The sequence below is a fragment of the Emys orbicularis genome, chromosome 9 (assembly GCF_028017835.1).
Source record: "Emys orbicularis isolate rEmyOrb1 chromosome 9, rEmyOrb1.hap1, whole genome shotgun sequence".
NCBI lineage: Eukaryota > Metazoa > Chordata > Testudines > Emydidae > Emys > Emys orbicularis.
The window spans coordinates 64,370,458-64,393,321 of NC_088691.1; the positions used below are offsets into that span (position 1 = coordinate 64,370,458).

A 22,864-nucleotide genomic window follows, 5' to 3' on the forward strand; every position below is an offset into this window, starting at 1 on the left:
CACTTTTTCCCCATGCAGATTCAGGAAGAGGAACAGTCTGTAATGGAGGGGTACATGTCACTGCTGTCTTATCATGCATTTGGCAAGTGACACAGGATTTTATGAGTGCTTCAGTTTGAGAGTCCATCCCTGGCCACCAATACAGATCCCGTAGTCGTCGTTTGGTTCTGGCAATTCCTTGATAAGTATCGTGTGCCAGGTGTATGAGTTTTGACTGTAATGCTTCTGGCACAAGTAGCTGGTGTGTACCTTGTAGCACACAGCCATCGAGCAAAGAAAGTTCATCCCGAACTCTAAAATAAGGCAGCAAAACTGGGTCAAGGTTTTTAGGGTTACTGGGCCATCTCTTTGTCAGAAATTCCCGTAATTTTTGTTGAATTGGACATGCTCTTGTAACTGCAGTAAGAGTGCTTGTAATAAGTGCAACTACTACATCCTCATCCTCCGGTGGACCATCTGGTGAAGGCAAAGGCAGGCGAGAAAGGCAATCAGCTACCACATTTTCGTTTCCAGGCTTATATTCCAGTTCATAATTGAAAGAGAGTAGTCTTGCAGACCATCTAGCAATACGATATCCTGCTCTTCCCAGTCCTTTCGTGGTGAGCAGCGTCGTCAAAGGGCTGTGGTCTGTGCGAAACTTGAACGTGTGGCCCCACAGGTAAGTTCTCCATTTTTCAGTAGCCCAGACACAAGCAAGTGCTTCTTTTTCAACTGTAGAATATTTTCTCTCAGCATTACTTAGTGTCCTTGAAGCAAATGCAACAGTCCTCTCTGTGTTGTCCTCGTGAAGTTGTGTGAGGACAGCCCCAAGTCCATAATCAGAAACATTAGTAGTTACAATTGTGGGCAATGCGGGACTGAATAATGCAAGTACTGAACTATGTACAATCAAGTCTTTCACCCTTTCGAAACTAACTTCTGCATCCGTTGTCCACACTAAGGTTGAACTTCTCCGTAGTAATTCTCGTAACGGTTCAATGACAGAAGCAAAATTGGGAATGAATTTTGCATACCAGGAGGTAAGACCCAAAAAGGAACGTAAGGTTTGCAAATCTGTTGGAGGAGGAGCATTTGAAATTGCCAGGATATGATCTGGATCAGGTTTTAGTCCAGCCTGTGAAATTGTATGCCCCAGAAAGGAGAGTTCAGTTTGTCTAAATTTGCATTTGGACCTATTGAGCTTGAGGCCTGCTTTGCTGATGCAGTTTAGTACAGACTGCAGGTTATTGTCATGCTCCTCAGTAGTATTTCCAAACACAATAATATCATCCAAATAGCACTGAACTCCATGTTGATTCTTCAGAATCAATGACATTTTTTGGAAGGCACTTGGGGTTGATGTGAGACCATATGGAACACGTTTAAAATGAAATAGTCCCTCATGTTTAATAAATGCTGTGAGGTCTCTGCTATCTTCATGCAACATAACCTGGTAGTATGCGCTCTGCAAATCAAGAGTAGAAAACATCTTTGCTCCACAGAGTTCTGCAAATACTTCTTCTATGTGAGGAAGAGGATGGCTGTCAATCACAATAGCTTTATTTGGCTCCCTTAAGTCCACACAAAGGCAAATGTCTCCACCCTTCTTCTGCATCACTACTATAGGTGAAACCCATTCCGAGGAGTTAATCTCTTCAATAATGTCCTTTTGAACAAGTTTTCTAAGTTCCTCTGAAACAGCTTCCCTGACTGAAAATGGTAAGCACCGTAATTTCTGTCTTACAGGCATCACATTATTCTGCATTTTAACTTTATGCAGAAACCCATAAGCACAGCCAAGTTTCTCCTCAACCTGGAGTTGGGTCCCAGCTGAAACTGGTGTGTGTACTGCAAGAGTGCTTTGCTGAGGAAGATCAATTCGTCCATTAACTACCCTGAGATTTAAAGCAGCTAATAAATCTCTGCCAAGGATAGCAGTGCCTTTGTGGACAATGTAGAATTCTGCAGTTACACAGCGATCACCAAAAGTAACTATTGCTGGCAGGCAGCCATGTACTGGAATATGGTTTTTCAAATAGCATACCAAGGGAAGTTTGGGTTCAGTAAGAGGCACAAAAAAGTTCTTTAATGCAGTGAGTGCAGTCTCATATTTATCATCTGCAAGGGGAAAAGTGTAGAATATACGCTGTCCTTCTGCTCCAAGGCAGTGGATTAGCAGAGCACGCTTTCTTACTTCAGAAATCTCTGTAGCACTGATTGCAAGCAGATAAGTCTCAAACATATGGATCCAGACAGTAAAACCAATTGGAGGCTCACCTGGGCTTTGCAGAAAGGGTGCAGGTGGGTTCAGAGGCAGAAGATCCATCCTCGTCGCCAAAATGTTGTATCCACCAGGCAAAGTATTAACAAACTTCAACAGAACTTTTATTTACAGTGGAAGTCTCTTTTCCAAGCTCTAGCTGCACACTCTGTAACTCTCCCAGCCTCCTCAACTCCTCCCCCCTCCTTCCTGTTTCCTGTCCTTTCAGACTCCCAACAGCCAGTGCTCCCAGTTCTAATAATCACATGCAGCATCTAAACACCACACCTCTGTGATCTGGTCACCCTATGCATAACCTTATGTCTGGATACTATAAAGAGCTGGAGTAAGTGATATTTTGGGGGTTTGACTATTTAAGTGACTGATTTTTTTATTAGAAGAAGCCCCCTCAAACACCAGCTTTATCAACAGAAAAAAAGACGTTAATGCAGGCAATAAAATAAATGTATAAAGTCAGAACTTGAGCCCAAGGGCTTGATTCACACACCTTGTGTAGCCATTTACACATGTGCTAAGTGAGTTTAAGCCACTACAGGCCCCATTAACAGTTTGTTCCACAGCCTCTTTATGTCAGCTACTGCTTTTCATAGGGGCCACAAGCAGTGGTAAGAGCCCCTCTCTGGTGAGTAGCACCCATGCAGCAGGCATCTAGATCAGGCACAGAGCTGGTTCCCACAGGTCTGCATTGCCCCAAAGAATCTCTCAGTGCAGAGGGTGCATTATTGTAAAGCAGGGGGCAGATTAGGTTGGACCAAAGAAGAGAGGTGGTGTGTCAGGAGGAGGCATGACATATTGATAGAAAGTTGGGGACCCAGTACACCACAGTCCACCCCATTTACACAGACAGGTTTTGGAGGCCCTGGAACAACTGTCTCCCCACACTGCGCACCCCAACTGCCCTGGCTAAAATAATCCTGCATCCTGTTGCCACAAGCAGAGACTATGGCAAAGAATAACCCGAGTGAAGGGTGCATTTAAGGCTGCCCTAGCCTGCATCAGGGGCTGAACTGGCTCAAGGATGAATTTGCACCTACCGTTCTGACTTGGTAGCATTTTACACTCCTTTTGCACAGTTGTAGAGATTAGCCACACAACAAGCAAGGCATTCGACATCAGGTCTTGTATCCTTTTTAATGGCTTGAGTTCACTAAAGGGGAAGTCGTTCAATTATGATCATACAAAGCCTGTCTCTGGAAGACAGTTGCTTTGCTTTAGTGACTTTTGATATACTATCATTTTAACTAAGTGTTCAGGTTTTCTATGTATTCAGTTCATGTCGTCAAGGAAAGCAATTTGCTGTAATACTGCTCAGGGCACCCATTAGTAGCAAACAGCAATCTGTGTTTTCAGAGAACTAAGGCCATTATTTCAGAAAGGGAGTCATTCAACTCTGCTTTAATCCTCTAACCAATAAAGCTCATCTTCCAGGTACATTTCTGGAATATATTACTGGCACTCTCCTCAAAAGTGTTTAGAGAATAAGACTAATTAGATTAGCCTTTTGTCATTTATTTCTAAAAATGTAAATCCACATGTCACTTTTTGGAGGCAACTAGAAAACTTGCCTTATGATCTTATTTTCAATGATTTATTGTAGCCAGTTAAATGAGAAGGAGTCCATAACAAAGTCCCCCCTCCCCAATTGTTCATGAAATGTGGTAGTTATATTTGTTATATGGTTGAAACAGACAAACAACAAAAATGGATGCTACTAGACATGTAGTGACAGTGACAAGGATACTTTGTACTGTAAATGCATGTAACTCTAGTTTCCAAATTCCATCTTCTATCAGTAGAAATGCATGTGACTTATTGTGCTAATATTTTCAAAATTAGTGTAATAATATTTTTAAAAACTGCTCTGTAACCCATGTGTCTCTTAACTGGAAGGGAATTTTAAGCCAGAGCTAGAGTTTCAAGTAGCAATAAATTGTATGGCTATTAATTATTAATTCAAACCAGTTACTTGTTCTAGTTACAGAATATTCAAACTGAGCTGCTTTCATTCAAAACAAGGTCCCTCCCGATCTTGCTATACTTACTCACAGAAGTAGCGCTCTTGAAAGGCAACGGGGCTACTTGATGAGCAAGGGCTGCAAGATCAGACCCCCCAGTCTACAATTAATTTGTACTCAATTCTAACAAACGCTGACGTTAAACCAAGAGAAAGGGAAAAGATAAAGTTACGCATTTTGAAATTGTGCTTTTGGCTCAGTTGTCATGCCAACAGACTATAACAAAAGCTTCCCCTGCTTTCAGGACTAAAGCACAATAGCCCTTCTCAGACCAAGTCAGGGTGTGTTTCCAGATTCATAAACAAGGCTACAGGAGGAAAACGTATTTTTGAAGTAATGTGTTGAAGAGGCATATTTAAAATTACTCAGATAGGCATTAGGACCACTCCACTGGAAGCCACAGTGAAGGAGCAAGGCATTAGAAAAACCCTCCAATTTCATTTTATTGGCTAGTAATTTTTATCTTCAGTGCCCCTCCAGGAGGATATATACTTTTAGTAATTGAAGAACACCTTACTCAAATTCCCTTTTCCAAGCAGTATAGGAACTTGGGAAAAGAAGAGTGACTGCTGAGAAAAAACAGCAGGGAAATAATTTAAGATATATAAAGATTTACATTTTAAAGCTTCCCAAGATGCAAGAGGAAGAGGCTAAACAATGAATTATAATTTTAGAAGTTCACAAATAACCTTCACCCTTCACAAAGAGAATTAAAACAAATTTCTACAGTGGGTAAAAGAGGAAACAGGCAGCAAATACAATTGAGAAATTATAGGGCAGGGAAGGCATAAAGAATGCCAGTGCCTGACTGTGGTGACAAGAAGCAACACTGGGCACTGCTCACTGAATTGTTAAAGTAGGTTGGAAGACATGCCCCACACAGCAATAGTATGGGGTTAGCAGGGAAATATTCCAAGTAACTTTCATACCTGACTTTTTCTGAAGTCAAAATAGGGCTCACGGGGATAGCATCTATGACAGGGTTTGTCTAGATTTTTGGTAAGGCTTTAATAGTCTGTCATAGAATTGCTTATTATCTGAACTAAAAAACATCAGGGACCCAAAGCGTAACATGGAAACGGCTAAAGAAGAGAGAGCAGGATTCCCAGGGGTACCTAAGGCTTTCTTGTTTTTTTTTTAAGAATAGGTGGGTTAATAATTGGGAGAAAGACTGTTTAAGATTTGCTGATGATACAGAAGTGGACGCTGTAATGGGCCCATGAGAACTCAAGAAAGTCTCCCAGTCCTCCAAAAACTAGACAAACCTCACAGGCAGTTGGTCTAATTGTTTAGTGAAACCGAGTGCTGACAAATTAAGTGTAACACAAGCTAGTCATCGGATAATACAAACCACACCCCCTTCCCAACTGATTTTGCATTGACCAGCATGAAGGCACTGGAAAGCAGCACTGTGAAAGTACTCCTACACCATATGGAGAAGTCATTTGCAGTGGATGGAGTTCCAAGCGTCAGATATTCTGCTCAGAGACTGCCAGTCTTACTGATGTCATTTTATCCAGTGTTCATCAATAGCCTCAGCAGTGTCATGAAACCTTGCAAACCTCTCACCCAAAGGTAATCATACCATGAATTTGCTCAGATTTCAATACAGTTTCTAATGTCACTCTCTTTTCTTTTGTTTTACCGATATTTCAGAGTGCCTGTGTCAGAATGGCCATGCCTGGAGCACCTTCTTCCAGCAGGCAGAGGCACAACAAATGCTCCTCCTAAGTTTTCCCTGTCAAGGACTCCATTTCAGGCTTTCTTACTTCAATAATAGCCTTCCTTGGAGCTAGTTTATTACAAAAACATTGTGCAAATAATCCAAAACCCAGGTCACAAGCTAGTGCATTTATCACCCCAGCATAGAGAGCCCTTAAAATACCATGACATGACACCCAACATACCACACACTGGCATCTTTCAGCATAGCAGGCACCCCAGCTGTCTTCTGTCCCTCTGCCAGAAGAGGAACGGCTGCTTTTCCAGCTGGAGTGTAACCCCGCTCTCTTCACAGCAAGAACCCTCACAGTCTCTCTGCTGAAAGTGCATCCTCACTAAGAGAGTATCCCTCATTCCCCCTGGCCCTCTCACCAATCTCCAGCAGTCAGCCCTCCAGTGCTGGAGACAGCAGCAGTCAAGTCCCTACGTTGCTCATTGGCCTTCAGCCCTTAGCTCACCACTTTAGGAGGCAACACACTCCTACACTACTAGTTTGGGATGTCAGCTTAAAAAACAGCAACACCATCCTGCTACTTTCCCTCAGGAAGTACTTCACTCTGGTCAGTCTCCTCTCCTACCAACTGTTTTTCCAGACAGCTCTAATTCACTAGGTCACTCCCTCCCTCCAGGTGCTGCCCCACCCTCTTATTTGACCAAATGAGAGCACCTGTTCTGACACACAGGCATTGAATCCGCTTCATGTGCAGGGTCGGTCACCCTGCACAATGTGATACTGTGAGAGGGAATTTTTTTTTAAGCAACACATGGGGGGGAAAGGCCGAAAATTTTAGGTTTAGTGTTGGTAGCCTAGTGGAAGAGTAGGTAGGGTTGGATAAGGGCATAGTCATTACAGGCCTGTGCCTATGTCCCCAACTCCAGGAGTCACATGAAGACATTAGAATTTAAGCTTCCATCTAAAAAAATGTTGCCAGTCCTCATACTTATAAAGAAAATCTTGAAGACATGAGTTGTGTAACTGATGCAGTTATGACTGCCTGACCCTGCAAACTGCCTGACCCAATAGCCCTGGGAGGCGTGGACTGCCCATATACTGCTCAGAGTGTTGATGTTGAAATCTGCTAGTTTGGAGCCTTCCCCCACCAGCAACACCACTTCAGCAGAGGGCTGCGTGTGGAGGGGGTTGACTGTTATTGCTGCTTCTTGGCTCTGCTTGGGTGCAGTCAGAGGTCTCCCCCGACATCTCTCTGGGCTGCCAGTCTTTACCGGGACCTCCTCAGGACTTGGAAGCTAGTTTCTATGCCCTGGTCCATGGTGGCTGCTGAGGGTGAGACCTCCTTGCAGAACCCCTGCTACACAACCCCATCTCTGGGTGCAGGTGGTGCAGTCCCCCTGGGTGTGCCAGAGGATGGTCCTGGCTGGTGCCACCTTATGATCAGCGGGACTGGGTGGACCCCGTGGCAACTGGCCAGTGCATGGGGCTGCCCACTCTGCATACCCCCTGTCATGTGCTCCAGGAGATGAGGGAAGCTGTGCTTCCTGCTTCTCTTGCTTTTCCTCGAGTGGGTCCTGTGGGCGGGTGCTCCCTGCCCACCTCTCACCTCTGGCCCTCAGGAACTAGTCTTTGAGCAGGGCCCTGCAAGCCTCTCTAGGCACCCCTGACATGCCACCTGAGCTGGCTGCATGACATCCAGATGGTCCGGCTGTGAACCTCACCCAGAGAACATCTGTACATGCTTGTGTTTCACACCATCCACTTCCTCACGTCCTGCCCCAACACCACATGGCAGAATCTGTTGCCAGATGAGCGGGGTTAGGAACCCCAGTGCGCCAGTCTGTACTCCACTCAGGTTCCACAGTCTGCCCGGGATATTGGCTGGTGGCTTCTCCCTGGAGCCATAAGCACAGGAATATATCTGGGCAGTTCACGAATCCCCTGCACATGTCCCTTTTATTTGCACGTCTATACAGGGTGCATAAGGTTGCACCCCCTTTTCTGGCTCCTCCAGAACCTCTTCCTGAGGTTCTGGCTGCACTTTTCCTTACACCTCCCATCTGTGGCCCCACAAAGTCACAGGACCGCCTCATTCACCTCGTCCTGGTACTGGCCAAGAGAGCCATCCATCATATCAGGCGGAGGAAGATGGATGGGTGGGTGCCCTACAACTGCGAAGCCTATTTCCAATCCCTTGTACAATCACATCCTCCCTGGAAACCTTTGGGGACAGTTGGATGTTTTCTGCATGGTGTCCTCCTCCAGATCCCTGATTTTCAACCTCTGACCCCACACATGCTCCTGGTTTTTTCCCCTTCTTTGTCCCTCATAATAAATTGTTGCCTGGAATCAATGGTTCCTCCCACTTAATTGAGGGGGGCACTTTTGTTTTGGGTGGGCCCAGACCCACCTGTCACCTCAGGTTTGTTAGGCAGACTTTTGCTGTAAGTTTTAGGAACCTAAGGGTCATAGGCTTCTGCTATATGCTCCAAAATCCCACTGGTGTCAGGAGATCTGTAGACAATTCATAAGCATGATTATTACATAGTTAAATGACAGTAAAGGCTTTTAGGTCATTGTGTTCTCAGGTGGCTTACTTAGTGATGACTGAATCACTGCAGCACAAGTTATAATTAACGAAAGTGTGAAACTCAGAGAATAATTGACAAAATCTTTGCAGCTCTCAAAAAGCTTGGCTCGTTATTATTTTTAAATCTCATTTTCACAAAGCGATTCCAGCTAATCTTCACCATCTGCATAACAAGTGTAATCAGCAAGCCAAAATTAAAACATCTGCAACCCCTGCCCTTGGAATCAATCACAAATTAAAACTGAAAAAAGCCTGTTCTAGTGGGGGGAAAAATCTGCATTAAAAATCTGAAGGCATCTGTTGCTTCTATTAATCTCCCTCCACCAAGGCTAACTATACGCTCACCAGTTAGAAAGAGCACAGACAAATGTTGTAATTAAATGACTTTGTCAGTGCTACTTTATTTGTCTTCATCAAGCCTTCATCAAGTAAATGCTTGTTTAACAGCCCTAGGGCCCTTTTCCTGTGTGGTGAAGAGGGGTTTATGAAATTACAGTGGGGCAGAAACGCTCCACAAGCAGGAAAGTCAGAGATAGTGGTTGCTCTGCAGTATGATCATGGAAGCCACACTGCAAATACCACATGGCTGGATCACCATGGATCTGGGGGAGGAAACCTGGGAAGCAGCCATTGTGCATTAAGGGTATGTCTACACTGCAAAAAAACAAACCAACAAACAAACCAACCCCAAACAAACCCAAAACGCGCAGCAAGTCTCAGAGCCTGGGTCAACTTATTGGGCTCACAGGGCTTGTGCTATGGGGCTAAAAATAGCAATACAGAAGTTTCCGCTTGGGCTAGTGCCCAGGGTCTGAAACCTGGAAAGGGGAGAAGGGTGGCAGAGCCCAGGCTCCTGCCAGAGTGGGAACAGCTACACTGCTATTTTTAGCCCCATAGCACCATGAGCCTGAGTCAGTTGACCTGGACTTGAGACTTGCTGCCCCCATTATTATTAGTATTTTTTTTGGGGGGGGGACTGTAGATGTACCCTAAAGGTGGGATTTTCTACAGCCCTCAGCATTATCTAACACTGCTCTCATTAAAATTAATAGTAAAATGCCCATTGACTTTAACAGGTGCAAAGTTAGGCAAAGGCTGAGCACTTTTGAAAATCCTACCCTAAACACTATCCTCACACACTGGTGTTATTTCCAGTGGCAGGTAATGCTGCTGATGCGCAGACCTGTGCTTTAACTCCTAGGCAATAAGTTAACTACAGTGTTTGTGGCCAATCTCATCGGTTTCCTGGGCCAGGAGGTTGCTTGTAGCTGGTCCTCTTTCTGAACTATACTTAAATGATATTCATTCTGTGGAAAGAATGAAGTGGGAAGGACAGTTTTTCAAAACAGTTGAAACAGTACTGCATTACCAGGTGGCTGAGAAATTCTGAATGAGTTTTATATTTATATGTGAGGCCCTTTCCTTTAATGCAAATAGTTCACCTGCTGAGTGGGAAATGAGGGTTTTACGCAGCTTGAAGACTAACCTACCCTAATGTGTATTGTATAAATTAGTCTGTATTTTTTCAAATAAGTATATGACAACACAATAGATCACCCCACATCTATCCCCACTGCAGAGCATACAGTTCTAAAGGTCATTAAGAGTTCTTGCATATTGTAAAGTACATGGTGGGCCCAGAAATAGCAGAAAGAAGGGGATGGTTTTGCAACATGGATCACATTGAGGCACACCTTCCTTCCCCATTTGTGAAAGCCTGAAATTATTTACTCCAGAATGTGTGCTTGGAAAGCTTAGTGAGTTGTGTACAATTATTTCATGTGGCCCCCTGTAAGAACAGTGAGCTGGCAGGGGTCCAGAAAGAGGAAGTGAGCACCTGTTTCTGGTGGAAGTTCCAGAGGTGGGCTTAATAAATAGTAAGGAACTGCCTCATCTTTGTGGACAAACCTTGACAAATAGATGAGTTACTGCTATGTTAGACCAGAAAATCATCAATCTTTAATCAGAAATCACACACAGAATGCCATAACAGCATCAATTTCAACCAGTGGATGCTCAGATCAGTTAATAATAAATAATAATAATAAAAATTCATGCACCTATGTTTGCCCGGCACTTATAAGTATCTGGGTGTCCAAATATCTTTGAATACATATGTATCAGATTTGTACATGTTAATACTGATGGGCGTACATTTGGCTCCATGATTTCAGGCTCCATCTACTGAAAACACGGTCCTTTATCATCCATGGTTGATTTAAACTTGTCCCCAGCAAACAGCACAAAGTCCTTTGGAAAACCCTAAACAGACAGGTAATTAAACTGTAGCTACCCAAAGAAAGAGCTGGAAACTACAGACTAACAACAAACCTGTAAAAGATACAAGGTACAAGACTGAAAGCACAGGAGACTGTTTACACACAGAATAGGTGCAGCATACATAATTGTTGTGCAAGGCTTCCACATGCAGCCCCTGTCAATGTGCTTCAAGCTTAACTATAGGGACCAGCTCTTGAGTTGAGAGATTAGTTCAGTCTCTGTTCTCTCCACTGAGATTACTAAACAGATAGTCAATTATGACAGCTGGTTTGGGGTTGTGGGCACCTGTCTATTAGGATTGGACTAAGAAAACACCAACACATTTCACATCAAACAGTTGTCAGCTAGTAAGAATTTTCAGTAGCTACGGACCTGGGCCGAATTCAAATTAGTGACCTAGATGTGAAAGGCTGTGTATCCTATTACAAATCTGTTGAGTCATCCTGTTGCCTGAAACTATAGATTTAGTGACCCAGAACTAAATTAAATAGAAGGAGTACAATGAATGTCAGATTTGCACTCACTCATCCAAACATATGATGATATTACAGCACCACAGAGAGATGTTCTGTTGTTGAGATAACTGTGACTGTTTAGTTACCGCATTGTTCTTAGAGGACTCATTGTCCTGCTTCTGGAAAAATTACAAGGATTTTAGAAATGAAAGAAATAATTACAAGAATGAGAATTATTTTTATTTAACTCTGGATTGAAAGGCAAAAGACCTTAAAACATACAGAAGTGTTTCCATGTTAGTGTTAAAGGATGTGTTTGTCTTAGTTAACAGTGCACAGAAATGCACTTACATGGCAGTGTCAAGCAGTCATTACATAGCTTTTAAAAAACTATAATAGCACATGTGAAACCAGTTGGACTTTCTGGTCAGCTTACTTTTTCTTCTTAAATACTTGATGGCACATCTGGTCTTCACACGTCAGCTCCTACAGCATTAAAACAATTGGTAAGTATATATTATTCTGAGTTATGTTTCCCATCTACAGCACCTCCCCTTGAAAAATCACTGTAAGACCAGCTGAACCACCACATCAAGAAGAGTTTTGCTTATTAAAAAAAAGCAGTGTGTTTTATGGAGCCCTAATCAGCTGGCATGCACTGCAGGTTGTGGTAATTAGATTTTGACACTTGAATTGAGTTTTTAAAAAGTATAAAAATGAAAAATGCATTGAAATTGCTCTGTAATGGTGTGGCTTTGCATAGTCTATTATTAAAACAACATACTATAATTTATTAAAAGCACTGAAGCAACAAGAGAATTACAAAAAGAGGGTGGAGGGAAGTCTCAGAAAGGATGGGTACCAGGGCAATAGTGTTTAAATCGACTCATGCACCAGCCTACTAGGTCCTCCTGTTTCCAGAGATCTCAGTTTGAATCCTGGTGCCAATAATTAGAATGTTCATTAATGGAATTATTGGCAAATTTTGAATTTATATTGTAATAGGGTAATAAAAGTCTGTCTGTCAGTTGGGTGACACTGGTTTCTGCTTAGATGGAAGAAAACAATAGGATTTTTTTATTCATCTGATTGACCTTCCAATGGTAGTTAGATGGCCATCACAGCCATCCACAGTGTAAAATGTGGTTTATATAACTGCACAGAATTAATTCTAACAAGAAAAGACTTCAAGGTAGATCCTCAACTGGTGCAAGTTTTCATTGTTTCACTTCAGTCAATGGAGCGATGCCAATTTCCACCAGCTGAGGATCTGGCTCTTCATGTGATAAATAGAGGAGACATGCTACAAAGAAAATATTAATGCGTACTGTCCAACAAATAGATAACTTTGAGCTCTGTATTATAGCCAGCAGTCCAGTTCCAGGGTGGAGAAATTCATATTCTGATAAGCAAAATAATTCCTAACTATCTATACAGATCCAAATCTGGTGAAGTTAGTGTTAAACTACTCACTAAAAGCTGTGTGATTCTGCCTGTTACTGTCTCTTTCTGAGCCCCTACCATCCAGCATTACCATGCACAATTTACTAATTGTTCTTCCTGGGACCCCAGTGTTCCTCTGTATGCTAATTTATTTTTCCAGACTTCATTGACTGCTTATTTTCTTTACAGGCCCATATGGCATCTCTCAGGCTTGCTGCATTTCTTTTGCATTCCAGTTTACTAACTCAGCTGTTTGATTATTTTTTTTGCGGGGGGGAGGGGTAACAAGATAACTACACTATAGAATGTTTGCTAGGTTTCCCTATATATTCTGGGAGTGTTTTTCTGATCTGGATAACTACATAGTTCTTGCTAGAACTCATTTTTTGGAACGACAAAAATATTGTTCTTACAGGTTTTATTCAGCACGTAAATACTGTGGTTTATATTTAGTGTTTACTCAAAATGCAGAAGGAACTGATGTGCTATGTAACTGGAAGGGTTAAGGGCTGCAGTGCAGTGAGATGGACCAAAAGTCACTGTAGGTTTGTGGCTTAATTGGGAAGCAGGTGGAGACAAATTAAACAGCAGGGGTTCTGGTAGAGAGGGGGTTTTAGAGTTTCCACAGAATGAATATCATTTAAGTATAGTTCAGAGCTGTGTGAGTAAAATGAGTAAGAAAAATCCTTGGAACTATAGTAACTATACTATTCCACAGTCTCTGTTACATGCTATAGCCATGAAAGTCAGCTCTTACCAAATGCAGTCTATCGCCTTCAATCCAGTGTGTCCAGCCTCTGTTTTTCTTCTCCCCCTTCTGGACACATACTAATTTATCACCATCCCAATTCACTAGCGTCTGCAGGGATCAAAGGATTAAATCCAATAAGTTAACTAGGGATTTTGGAAAATGTCCAAACACACCAGAACTAACAATGAAGTAGCATAACTGCTTGTGTGAAGACAGTAGTGGCCCAAATGCCCCTTAGTATAAAGTGCTTTATGTTATCACTTTGCAATTATTTCTTCTGATACAGCGATACAGACTGTATGTGTGCAAAGGAAGGGCAATGAGTTAATTGAATTTCTGATGCTGTTTATAGAATAGCACTGAATATGAAAACTGTATTTTTCTTTTCTTGCTATGTGAAAGCATTAATAAAAAAAGATTATAAAGTGCAATAACTGGAGCGCTATGGATCATAGTGACTAGTGCAGCATTAACACTGCCTCTGTCTGTACATAAAACAGACAGACAGAGAAAAAGTATGTAAATGACACTTGATACAATACAGTTATAGTTTATTTTATAGCATCCTTCAGGCACTGTAACCAAGAGCTTTAAAGCAAGAGCAGTCATATGTTTTCACAATGAAATTTAAACTGAGTATTTCATTAAAGGGTGAAAATGGAGGCATGGCTTGGCTGCTGGTACCACTCCCTATCGTGCTGACAAATATTGTCCCATTGAGGGGGGTGTACAAGGAAACAATCTAATATCTTGTCTTATATTTAGAGTATAGGCTCTTTGGGGCAGGGACAGTCTTGTTGTTCTGTACATCACCTAACACAATGGGGTCCTGGTTCATGCCTGGGGCTCCTAGGTACTATGATTATACAAATAAATAATAAATGAGTTCCAGGTAGAATGGGCACCAGAAGCAGGGGTGAATGAATGACCTAAGCCCCCTCCATCTCCCACAGCGCAGAAGGGATAGAGACAAGCCAAAACTGGAGAAGTGGAAAGTGTTGTGGCTGTAGGTGCATGTACACCTCTACCTCGATATAACGCTATCCTCGGGAGCCAAAAAAATCTTACCGCGTTATAGGTGAAACCGCGTTATATCGAACTTGCTTTGATCCACCGGAGTGCTGCTCTACCGCGTTATATCCGAATTCGTGTTATATCGGGTCACCTTATATCGGGGTAGAGGTGTAGTTGGAGAGGGAAGAGGAAATAAATCCAGAGGGAGAGTTGTGAAAACCTCAAGGGCAATTTTGAATTAGAACTGGAGACTAATAGGAAACCAGTGAACGTGACTCTCCACAATCTCTAGATTCAGGGAAAGAGAGAGAATGGCACATCCACAACATTCCGGACTCTCTAAAGTTGAGAGAGGGATTTAGGGAAACCATGAAGATGGAACATCATTTGTGAAAACAGGAAATGATTAAGACATGGCTAAAATTACAGCACAGAAGTACAGTCAGGATCAAGATAACGATAATGTCACCTAAGACTAGCAGTAAAGTTTGCTCCCCTACACAACAATTTATATGGTGGCGGGGGGAAATGATATCAGGTAGCAATCATTTAGATAAGAGATCAGGTGGAATTATAATGTTGCAACAAGGAAGTCCAACTTGTCCCAACATAAGGGTTGTGAGATAAGAGGAGAAAAATAAGGTTCCAGAGAGTTCAGTGAAGACAATTTTGTTCACAGATGAGATTGGTGATGGCTTTGACACAGGGGAAGGAGAGTGGGGAAGGTTATAGATAGATCATGTTATAGATGGATCAGTGGAGACTTGTGTGCATTGGTTTAAAGCAGTAAAGCTGTTGAGTACATCACCATGCTCATTGGAGAAAGGGCTGGGGAGAAGTGATAGAGGTTAAAGCAGAGGATTCGGAAGCCTAGAAAGGACATTATAAGCCTGATTATTCTCTGACTTACACTGTTGTGAATCAGAAGTAACTCCAGAAGAGCTACCTCACGTGAAACTGGGGTAAGTGAGAACAAAAGCAGGCCTATGGGTGAAACAATGCCTTCAGTTAAACCCATGCAGCTCCGCTGGGGGATTCCAGGATTCATCTCTATATGCTCTATAAGGACAGGATTCATCTCTATATGCTGCCTACTTCCTTTGTGAGGACTAATGAGACAAAATGGGTCTTGCTGTCAGTGAGCTTTGAGCTGTGTGACCATCTCTCCAGAGGCTGACAACAGGATCTGAGTTCAGAGATGAAAGTTGTTTACTGGGATAAGTTGATGACGCAGAAGTGGGTGTAAGGTCAGAGACAAGCAAGTTAGCCAAGAGCTGAGAAAGAGGGTAGAACTGGTTACCAGCTGAAGTGTTGGCATGGATAGGATCAACAAATGATAACAGAAAGAAAGGCAAGTGGCTCTTTCAGGCAGGTTTTCAAAGGCTCAAAGAGGCGTTTCAATGGGAGTTGGATGCCTGGATGCCCTTTGCATTGTTGAAATTCTCCATTACATGTTTTCAGGGGATGTTAGGAGAATAAAACTGAGGGTGGTATTCGTAAAAGGAAAGCAAAGGTGTGTGCAGTAAATGAATACACCAAATGGTTCAGGCCCTGATCCCTTAAGAGGTCTTTTTGTGGAACTCCCACTGACTTCCATGGGAATTCCACGTGTGGAAGGCTTACAGGAAAAGACTCAGATAGAACTGGCAATTTTAAAATAATGTGGAGGGGAAAAAAGCCTTAGTAGTTTTAAAGTGAAACTTCAGCAGCAGCTAAATTATATGTGCCAAAATATACTTCCTTTCTTTACTTTTAAATATAGAACACTACAAAGAGGTTTATCATAGAAAGACAGGAAAACTTCCTTACAAGAAAAAATGTAATTCGTTATTGCCCTTACAAATCTGGGAAACCTTTCTGGTTTGCCTGTAAAATAAATATTTGCAATGTGAAAGACAAAACTGTCTTGAAATGCAAATTACCTGCACTTTATAGACAAACATTCTCTAATATCTGTAAATTGCTTTCCATTATTTTTAAGTCAGGAAATTTACAGACTGCTTACCCTGTTTTTAACCACAGTGTACATGGAAATCAAATACTAAGTGTATACCTGCACAACTCGGTTGTCAAGCCCCTTGGTATGTTCTTCAAACTCCACTCCCACAGTATAATTCAGTTCATAGTTTCTGAAAGTGCTCAGTGTTTTTGTCTTAAAATTGTCTCCATCTTGAATAATTTCCTTCGTTTGTTTCAAGTGTCCTGCAATCTTACGAGTGGCAAAATCAATGTCTATCAACAAACAAACAAAACATAAGTGTATGATATACCTAGCCAAATTCCAACTTCTGGTACAAAGATGCAAAAGATAGTTTTATATATTCACCAAAACTATGAAAACTACACTATGAAAAGCATTTGCACATTTAATCCTCTCACTTACAGGTAAAACAAGGTGGAGTAGCTCTCTTCTAGAATTGGCTGACATTTCGCATTTGAAACTTTTTTTTAAATTACAAAAAAGATTTTTTTTTTAAATAAAAAAATTGAGGAATGTTTGTGTTTTTTCAAAAAGTGTTCTAATTTTTTTGATGACCCCCCCCCTTTTTTTTTCAGTTTTGGGTATTTTTCCACCATCATATACCCCTCTCCTTTTCTCAGTGACAAAATGAGGGGTGATGGGGAGGCGTGAAGTGGAAGAAAAACTGAAAATCCCCAAGATTTTCAGTATTCATGTTTTTTGAAAAAATAAAATTTCCATTGTTTTTGGTGAAAATTTTCAAGAAAACAATATGCCCTCTCCCCCAATACTGCTTTTGACCAGGTCTACTCATATCTATAGAAGGATCTCAGAACAAGTGCAGTAGATGTGCATGTCTGATCCAGTGAATTTTGGCATGTAGCTTTTATTTCACCATAATCACAGATTATTGTTTGGGACTGTGTGTAATCTGTGGAACTGTATTGCATTTATATTGACACTGGGACTATACTGCGTGTGATTTAACAGCCATCTGTAAAAGCCATTTTCCCCCTTTTTGTAAAGTAGTTTGAATCAGAATCATATTAATTAGCAAATCCTTTGCAGAAATGATGCCTGTATATAAATAAGTAAACAAATAAGAGCTATATTCACTGATTGTCCCTAGGAAAGAATGTTAGAAACAAAAATCAAAGTTGGTCAGACTTTACAGGAAAAGAATGGATGGAAAAAGATTATTTTGCAGCTTCCATATGGGTAAAAGATGGAAAGTTAAAAAACAAAAAGACAAATAGCCAAAGAGTACTGCATTTGACAATGCCCTCTTTAATATTCAGTCAGCATTTTGTGCCTGATTCTCTTTACCATTCCGTACTCTGTTCATGATGAAAACTAACATATACTACTTGCAACTGAATGCCCTGAAAGATATTTCAAATATATTACCATCATGACACAGTCTACCCTAGACAATACACCTAACGCCAGCTTCATTGCCAGGTACAATAAATATTTGACCATTTGGCAATGAATCTTGTTATGGTGCTATATGCAAATGAAATAATCTAACATGTTTCTCCCAGAGATTGAAAAATAGTGTGGCTTGTTAACCATCTTTGAGCTTTTTCACATACAAATTAATCATTTTCATCTCGGCAAAACCTTGTACAAATGGAACCCATTTTCTTTTGGTGGATTGATTATGCTACTGGTAAGGCACTAATCTAATTGCGTGAAAGGACTGGCTGGAAAACAAAACAAAAAAATGTTACTTTAACATAGGAAATAATGTTCATATTCAAGTATATTTTATCTGTTGCTGTGGATTAAAGGTATCTCTGGGTCTGATTTATAGCCAGGTAACAAAATTTAGGTCTCTCCGAGGAAAGAAGTCTAATTTTCCAAAGGAATGCTATTTCTGACTAATATATTAGTCTTGTACTACTGCAGAAAATCAGGGGAGGTTTTATTAAACACATTTTGAACACAACACATTTTGAACAATACAAGCAATAAAGATGAAATATGGTTCTATTAGATTAGATTGAAATACTTTAACGTGCTTATGAAAAAGTTAAAGTTTCTGGTTTAAAGGGCAAAACGATTTGTTAATTAAGGTATAGGAATGCATATGTAGCAATTATAAGGATGAATGAACCTCAAAAAGTTCAGCTTCATTGTGCTTTGGATCTGAACTCCTTAATTCTTAGAATATCAACCAAATGTAAAATCGGGAGAAACAGAGCAGAAAAATCTCTTTTCACCATTTCCATGTCATTTCTTTTTCATTGATAACACAGTCAGTGAGGGACAAATTCTCAGTACCACACATAGAAATACGCATCTAGATACTACTTTGTTGCAAATTCTGTGAGGCATTTTTCACTAGCACTGAAGTGCAGTACATAAAACATGTCCAAAACCCCCCACAAAACAAAGGGCCCGATCCAAAGCCAATTGGTGTAAACATGGCTCCTACTCCACAATCTCACACCAAGTTTCTTATGGGGAGGCTAGCTTTAAGCTCCGTCAGGAGGTTCAGTAGGCACATCTCCAGTGGAGGCAGTACAGGAGATGCAATGAACCCGCCTGTCTCACTGTACTGCACCAATCACTTCTGAGCCACCCAGCATATCAGGAATTGTGGGTGGCTTAACCTTCTGCCAATCCTTCTTCAAGCGGTCTTCTCAGTGCTGGGTTCCTGTGGCCCTATTTCCACCTGAGGGACCCAGGGGCTGAATCAAGCCCTTTATTTTATAGTCTAATGTGTCAAACACCCCGGAGAAATCCAGTAAGATCATTTTAGGATGGTTTCAGTCAGGTATCCTGTTCTCATTGCTAACTGAAACAATCCTGAGGATGGAGCGGAGATGTAACAAAAGCACTGCTCGAGTGCAGTGCATGCTATTAGTTATGATACAAAAGGAAGCAGAGAATTGGGAAGCCCACTACTTATTGTAGCAGGATTGGGATTAGAATGTTTAAAGATGAAATAATACACATCCTATGAGAGTGAAGCACCAAGCGCCTATTGAATTTCAATGAATATCTCAGTCTAAGTTTCAGAGGGGAAGTACCAATCTAAAGAGATATATTAATAATGTTACTAGCAATTGCAGGTCTTCTTGGTAAAAGTTTTTAAGAAGAGTAAATATGAGCAGTTATGACCCAACTGACAGAATCAATACCACAATATTAGCAGATGATACCCAAGGGAAAGTCTAGGAGAGAAGGGAACAGACTGTTGAGTGACATTACAACCAGATTAAAAGATCTAGTAAAACTCTCAGTCCTGTTGGAAGAGAGTCTCACACTCTTCAAGTGCATGCCTAGACTAGCCTATAAGGAAGAAGGATGCTTAAACAATGAAGAGAATTTGTCAGTCACCAAGTATGACAACAATATTAGAGTTCTCTTAACTGCTTTTCCTGACAGTACATTTATTTTGTTCAGAGATCACTTTTGAGTTGAGTGGAAAGGATTTTCCATCCCTCGTGTAGTTTTGCCAGTATCAAGCACTCAAAAGTAATGCGTCTACCCACTCCAAATAATGAGATTGGCTTATAATCATGATTTTAAAATAATAACAAATGTTGGGCTCTTTTTATCTGCCTCCTGGTTTCTGAGCCTCTAGGGTGCTCTCATTTCACATTTTCAAGCTGCCCTCTGCAACCCATGAGGGCTAGGAACATAACTTTTTACCCCACCCCCCCAAAAATGAAAGCTCAGATTCTCAGATCCAGTAGCTGAGACTTTAAGAAAAATACTAAATATCATGAGACTCGCATGAGTCAGACCCCTTAGGTATCCATAGTGTCCTATAGGGTTAAGATAGTTTTATCTGCATGCAAACTAAAACATTTGAAATTACATTTGTATTGAAAAGGTCAAATATAAAATGGTCCTCAAACCAACAGAAGACAATTATCCCTTGTAAAACTTTTACACTGTCATTATAATCATTGAAGACACTAATGTGCAGAAAATAGAGTGAAATTGGCATTACCAGGAGCTTGGTCTCCATTCACATTTCCAGCTCTCTTAATGTGCTGCTTGTACTAAATTAACTCTCTTTCAATTTCTTTTAATATCTAAATAAGAATTCTATTTGTTAATACCTTTAATTTTCTTGCTGTGGAAATATGCTTCCATAAAGATTGTTAGAACGTTCATTACTATGTAAACTTTTTACTATACCTGCTAGTTCAGTTACAGTTTTATTAAATGCTAAAGGCTAACTGTTTTTGCTCCACTGCTATGGAGTATCCTGTTACTTGCTCGAGAAGTCACTCAAGTTTGTCTAGACATATTATAGCAAGTGTATGATATTTTAATATTACTGCCAGAAACTCTTATCCCCAAAACATATAAAAGGAGTAAGACTGCTCTACTATTAGTTTTTTTTTTAAATAGGCATGATTGATAAATAAAAGCTCTTGTCCCAATATTGTATTTTTTTCATTTACCTAAGGCAACCATGTAACGGTCGAAGTTTTCATTGGATTCCATTTCCCACGTTCCATTGTAATCGGCAGGCATGCTGGCTAAGAGCTCAAACCCAAGGGTAGATCAAATGCTGAGCCTGGAAGCAAGTTCTGCAGAGAGAATGTGTTAAAACTGTCCTTTTTATATCTTCCTTGGATAAAGTTTTATGGTTTTCCAGATAATAAAGTTTGAAGGTCGGAGATATAACCCGACAGAACTTTGCTTCATTAACAAAGTTCAGGAGGACAGCAGACAGGCCAGGAATGGGTTTCTGAAGCAAGAACTAAGAGAGAAAGGTATTTTACAGTGACCTTTGTAAAGAACAGCAATCTCTTATAAATACTCCTTTGAAACATGTGCACCACAATGTCAAACTGTGCAACCCAACGTAAGTTCTCTTTTTCAATTCACTTCTCCTACATACAATAAGCCCCTATTAAGAGCTTGGCCTTGCATAGTTCATGCACCCTAACTCCCATGTGAAGTTGGTGGAAGTTTTGGATGTATAATGAATGCAAGATTGGGCCATTAAAGAGGAAATCCCTATTTTTAAAAGAGAGAATATTTATGATTTTATTTTACTTCTCAACTTCATATTCCAATGTATTAAAATAGAGTTCAAAGATATCCCTGTTTTCCTCACAAAATGTCCCTTTTTATAGATGTCAAATGTTGGCAAATACGCATCAGGCATAAATTCACTTGAATAAATTTCATTTAACTGATCGTACATGTCACAGGGCGCCTCTCAAGCTACCCTGGGAGCAGCACTGTCTAACCCATTTTTAAATCAGTTTCTTTTTCATCAAGTGCATCTTTAATCCTGGATTTCCAACCGGGGCAGGATTACAGCACAGGTGTACAGCAGGAGGGGCTTTTCACAGAACTTTTCTCTTCCTCCACCCCCTCTTCACAGTTATATATCCCCCCATTACTAAGCCAATTAACTCATTAGCCCAACAGTTGCTACCAAATGTTACTAATCCCCTCCAGTAACAGGTTGGTTGATTCCAGTTAAGCCTCCAACCGTCTCTGTGCTGCAGCAACCTCAGTGACCAGGATACTACAACTTGCACTCTGCTACAGTAAAGATATTGAGATAATCTGCAGAAAGTCCCACAAATGTAGGAAAAGGCCAAACTAATGCAGCTAGGGCGCATTTTAGGCAGTCACTTCAATTAGCCTGACTTTTGGTGCTTTGGGTTAGACTCGTTCAGAGTCAGATCAAACCATTTCCTACTCTGTGTTTCAATTTTGACCCTCACAAGATGCACCTGCTCAGAACAGGTGACAGAATGTACATTTTTTACTCCATAGCAGCGGCAGGCAGGAGCACAATGGGTCATGGAAGTGTGTAGCTGATGGTACCTCAGCAGACCTCGCAGCTGTACTCTGAAGGCACCTTGTCTCTCTAGTGAAGCCCACTGAAGGGGAGTCACAGTCTGGTGGACAACAACAGGGTTGTCAGATCAGGACTACTGCATAGGACAGTAAAGACCTCCCCTGGAGCCTGGGGAGGATGGACATAAGGAACATGGTGTCATGCTGTCTGGAACAGCTCATGACCATGAGTGCCTACCTCAGGGCAGACTGTCAAAAGCAGGGCAGACATGCCAGTCTGGTGGTATGTTCTATTATTAGATTTCACCAAGCCAGTAACAAATGTGAACTCCTGGATCACTAGAACCGTCTCACCATGGAAATCACAGACAGTCCCCTTAGACTCTCTAGTCTATCTTGCCACCCAGACAAACTGGACTTAGTGATACATGGTCACTAACACCAAACGTTGCACAATATTCAGGTTGCTTCCAGTCCCAAGAGACCAGTCACTTACCCCAGATCAGCTGGTGCCCTAGAGCTTACACCAAAGACAACGCCTGTAGCCAATCCTGTAATAAACTATCTACAGATTTATTAACTAGCAAAAAAGAAATGAGAGTTATTTACAGGTTAAAGCAAGCAAACATATACA

The 22,864-nt window shown here is 41.2% G+C and overlaps 1 protein-coding gene across 1 annotated transcript; it reads right to left on the reverse strand.

Annotated features, from left to right (window-relative positions):
* Nucleotides 1-11,707: 11,707 nt before the first annotated feature.
* RBP2 (retinol binding protein 2) lies at nucleotides 11,708-20,943 on the reverse strand. The gene is made up of 4 exons (XM_065411138.1): nucleotides 20,871-20,943; nucleotides 16,537-16,715; nucleotides 13,476-13,577; nucleotides 11,708-11,761 (listed from the first exon to the last, which is right to left on the reverse strand). Exons 1-4 carry the CDS (start codon nucleotides 20,941-20,943, stop codon nucleotides 11,708-11,710), a joined length of 408 nt encoding a protein of 135 aa, XP_065267210.1.
* Between the last annotated feature and the right edge of the window lie 1,921 nt (nucleotides 20,944-22,864).

Excerpts from the sequence above, each read along its gene's own strand:
- RBP2 (XM_065411138.1), bottom strand. The coding sequence starts at position 20,943 with ATGCCTGCCGATTACAATGGAACGTGGGAAATGGAATCCAATGAAAAC. Across the intron at positions 13,578-16,536 it reads TTGACAACCGAGTTGTGCAG|ACGCTAGTGAATTGGGATGG; the intron begins GTATACACTTAG and ends TGATCCCTGCAG. Across the intron at positions 11,762-13,475 it reads AAGGCGATAGACTGCATTTG|GAGCTGACGTGTGAAGACCA; the intron begins GTAAGAGCTGAC and ends TTAATGCTGTAG.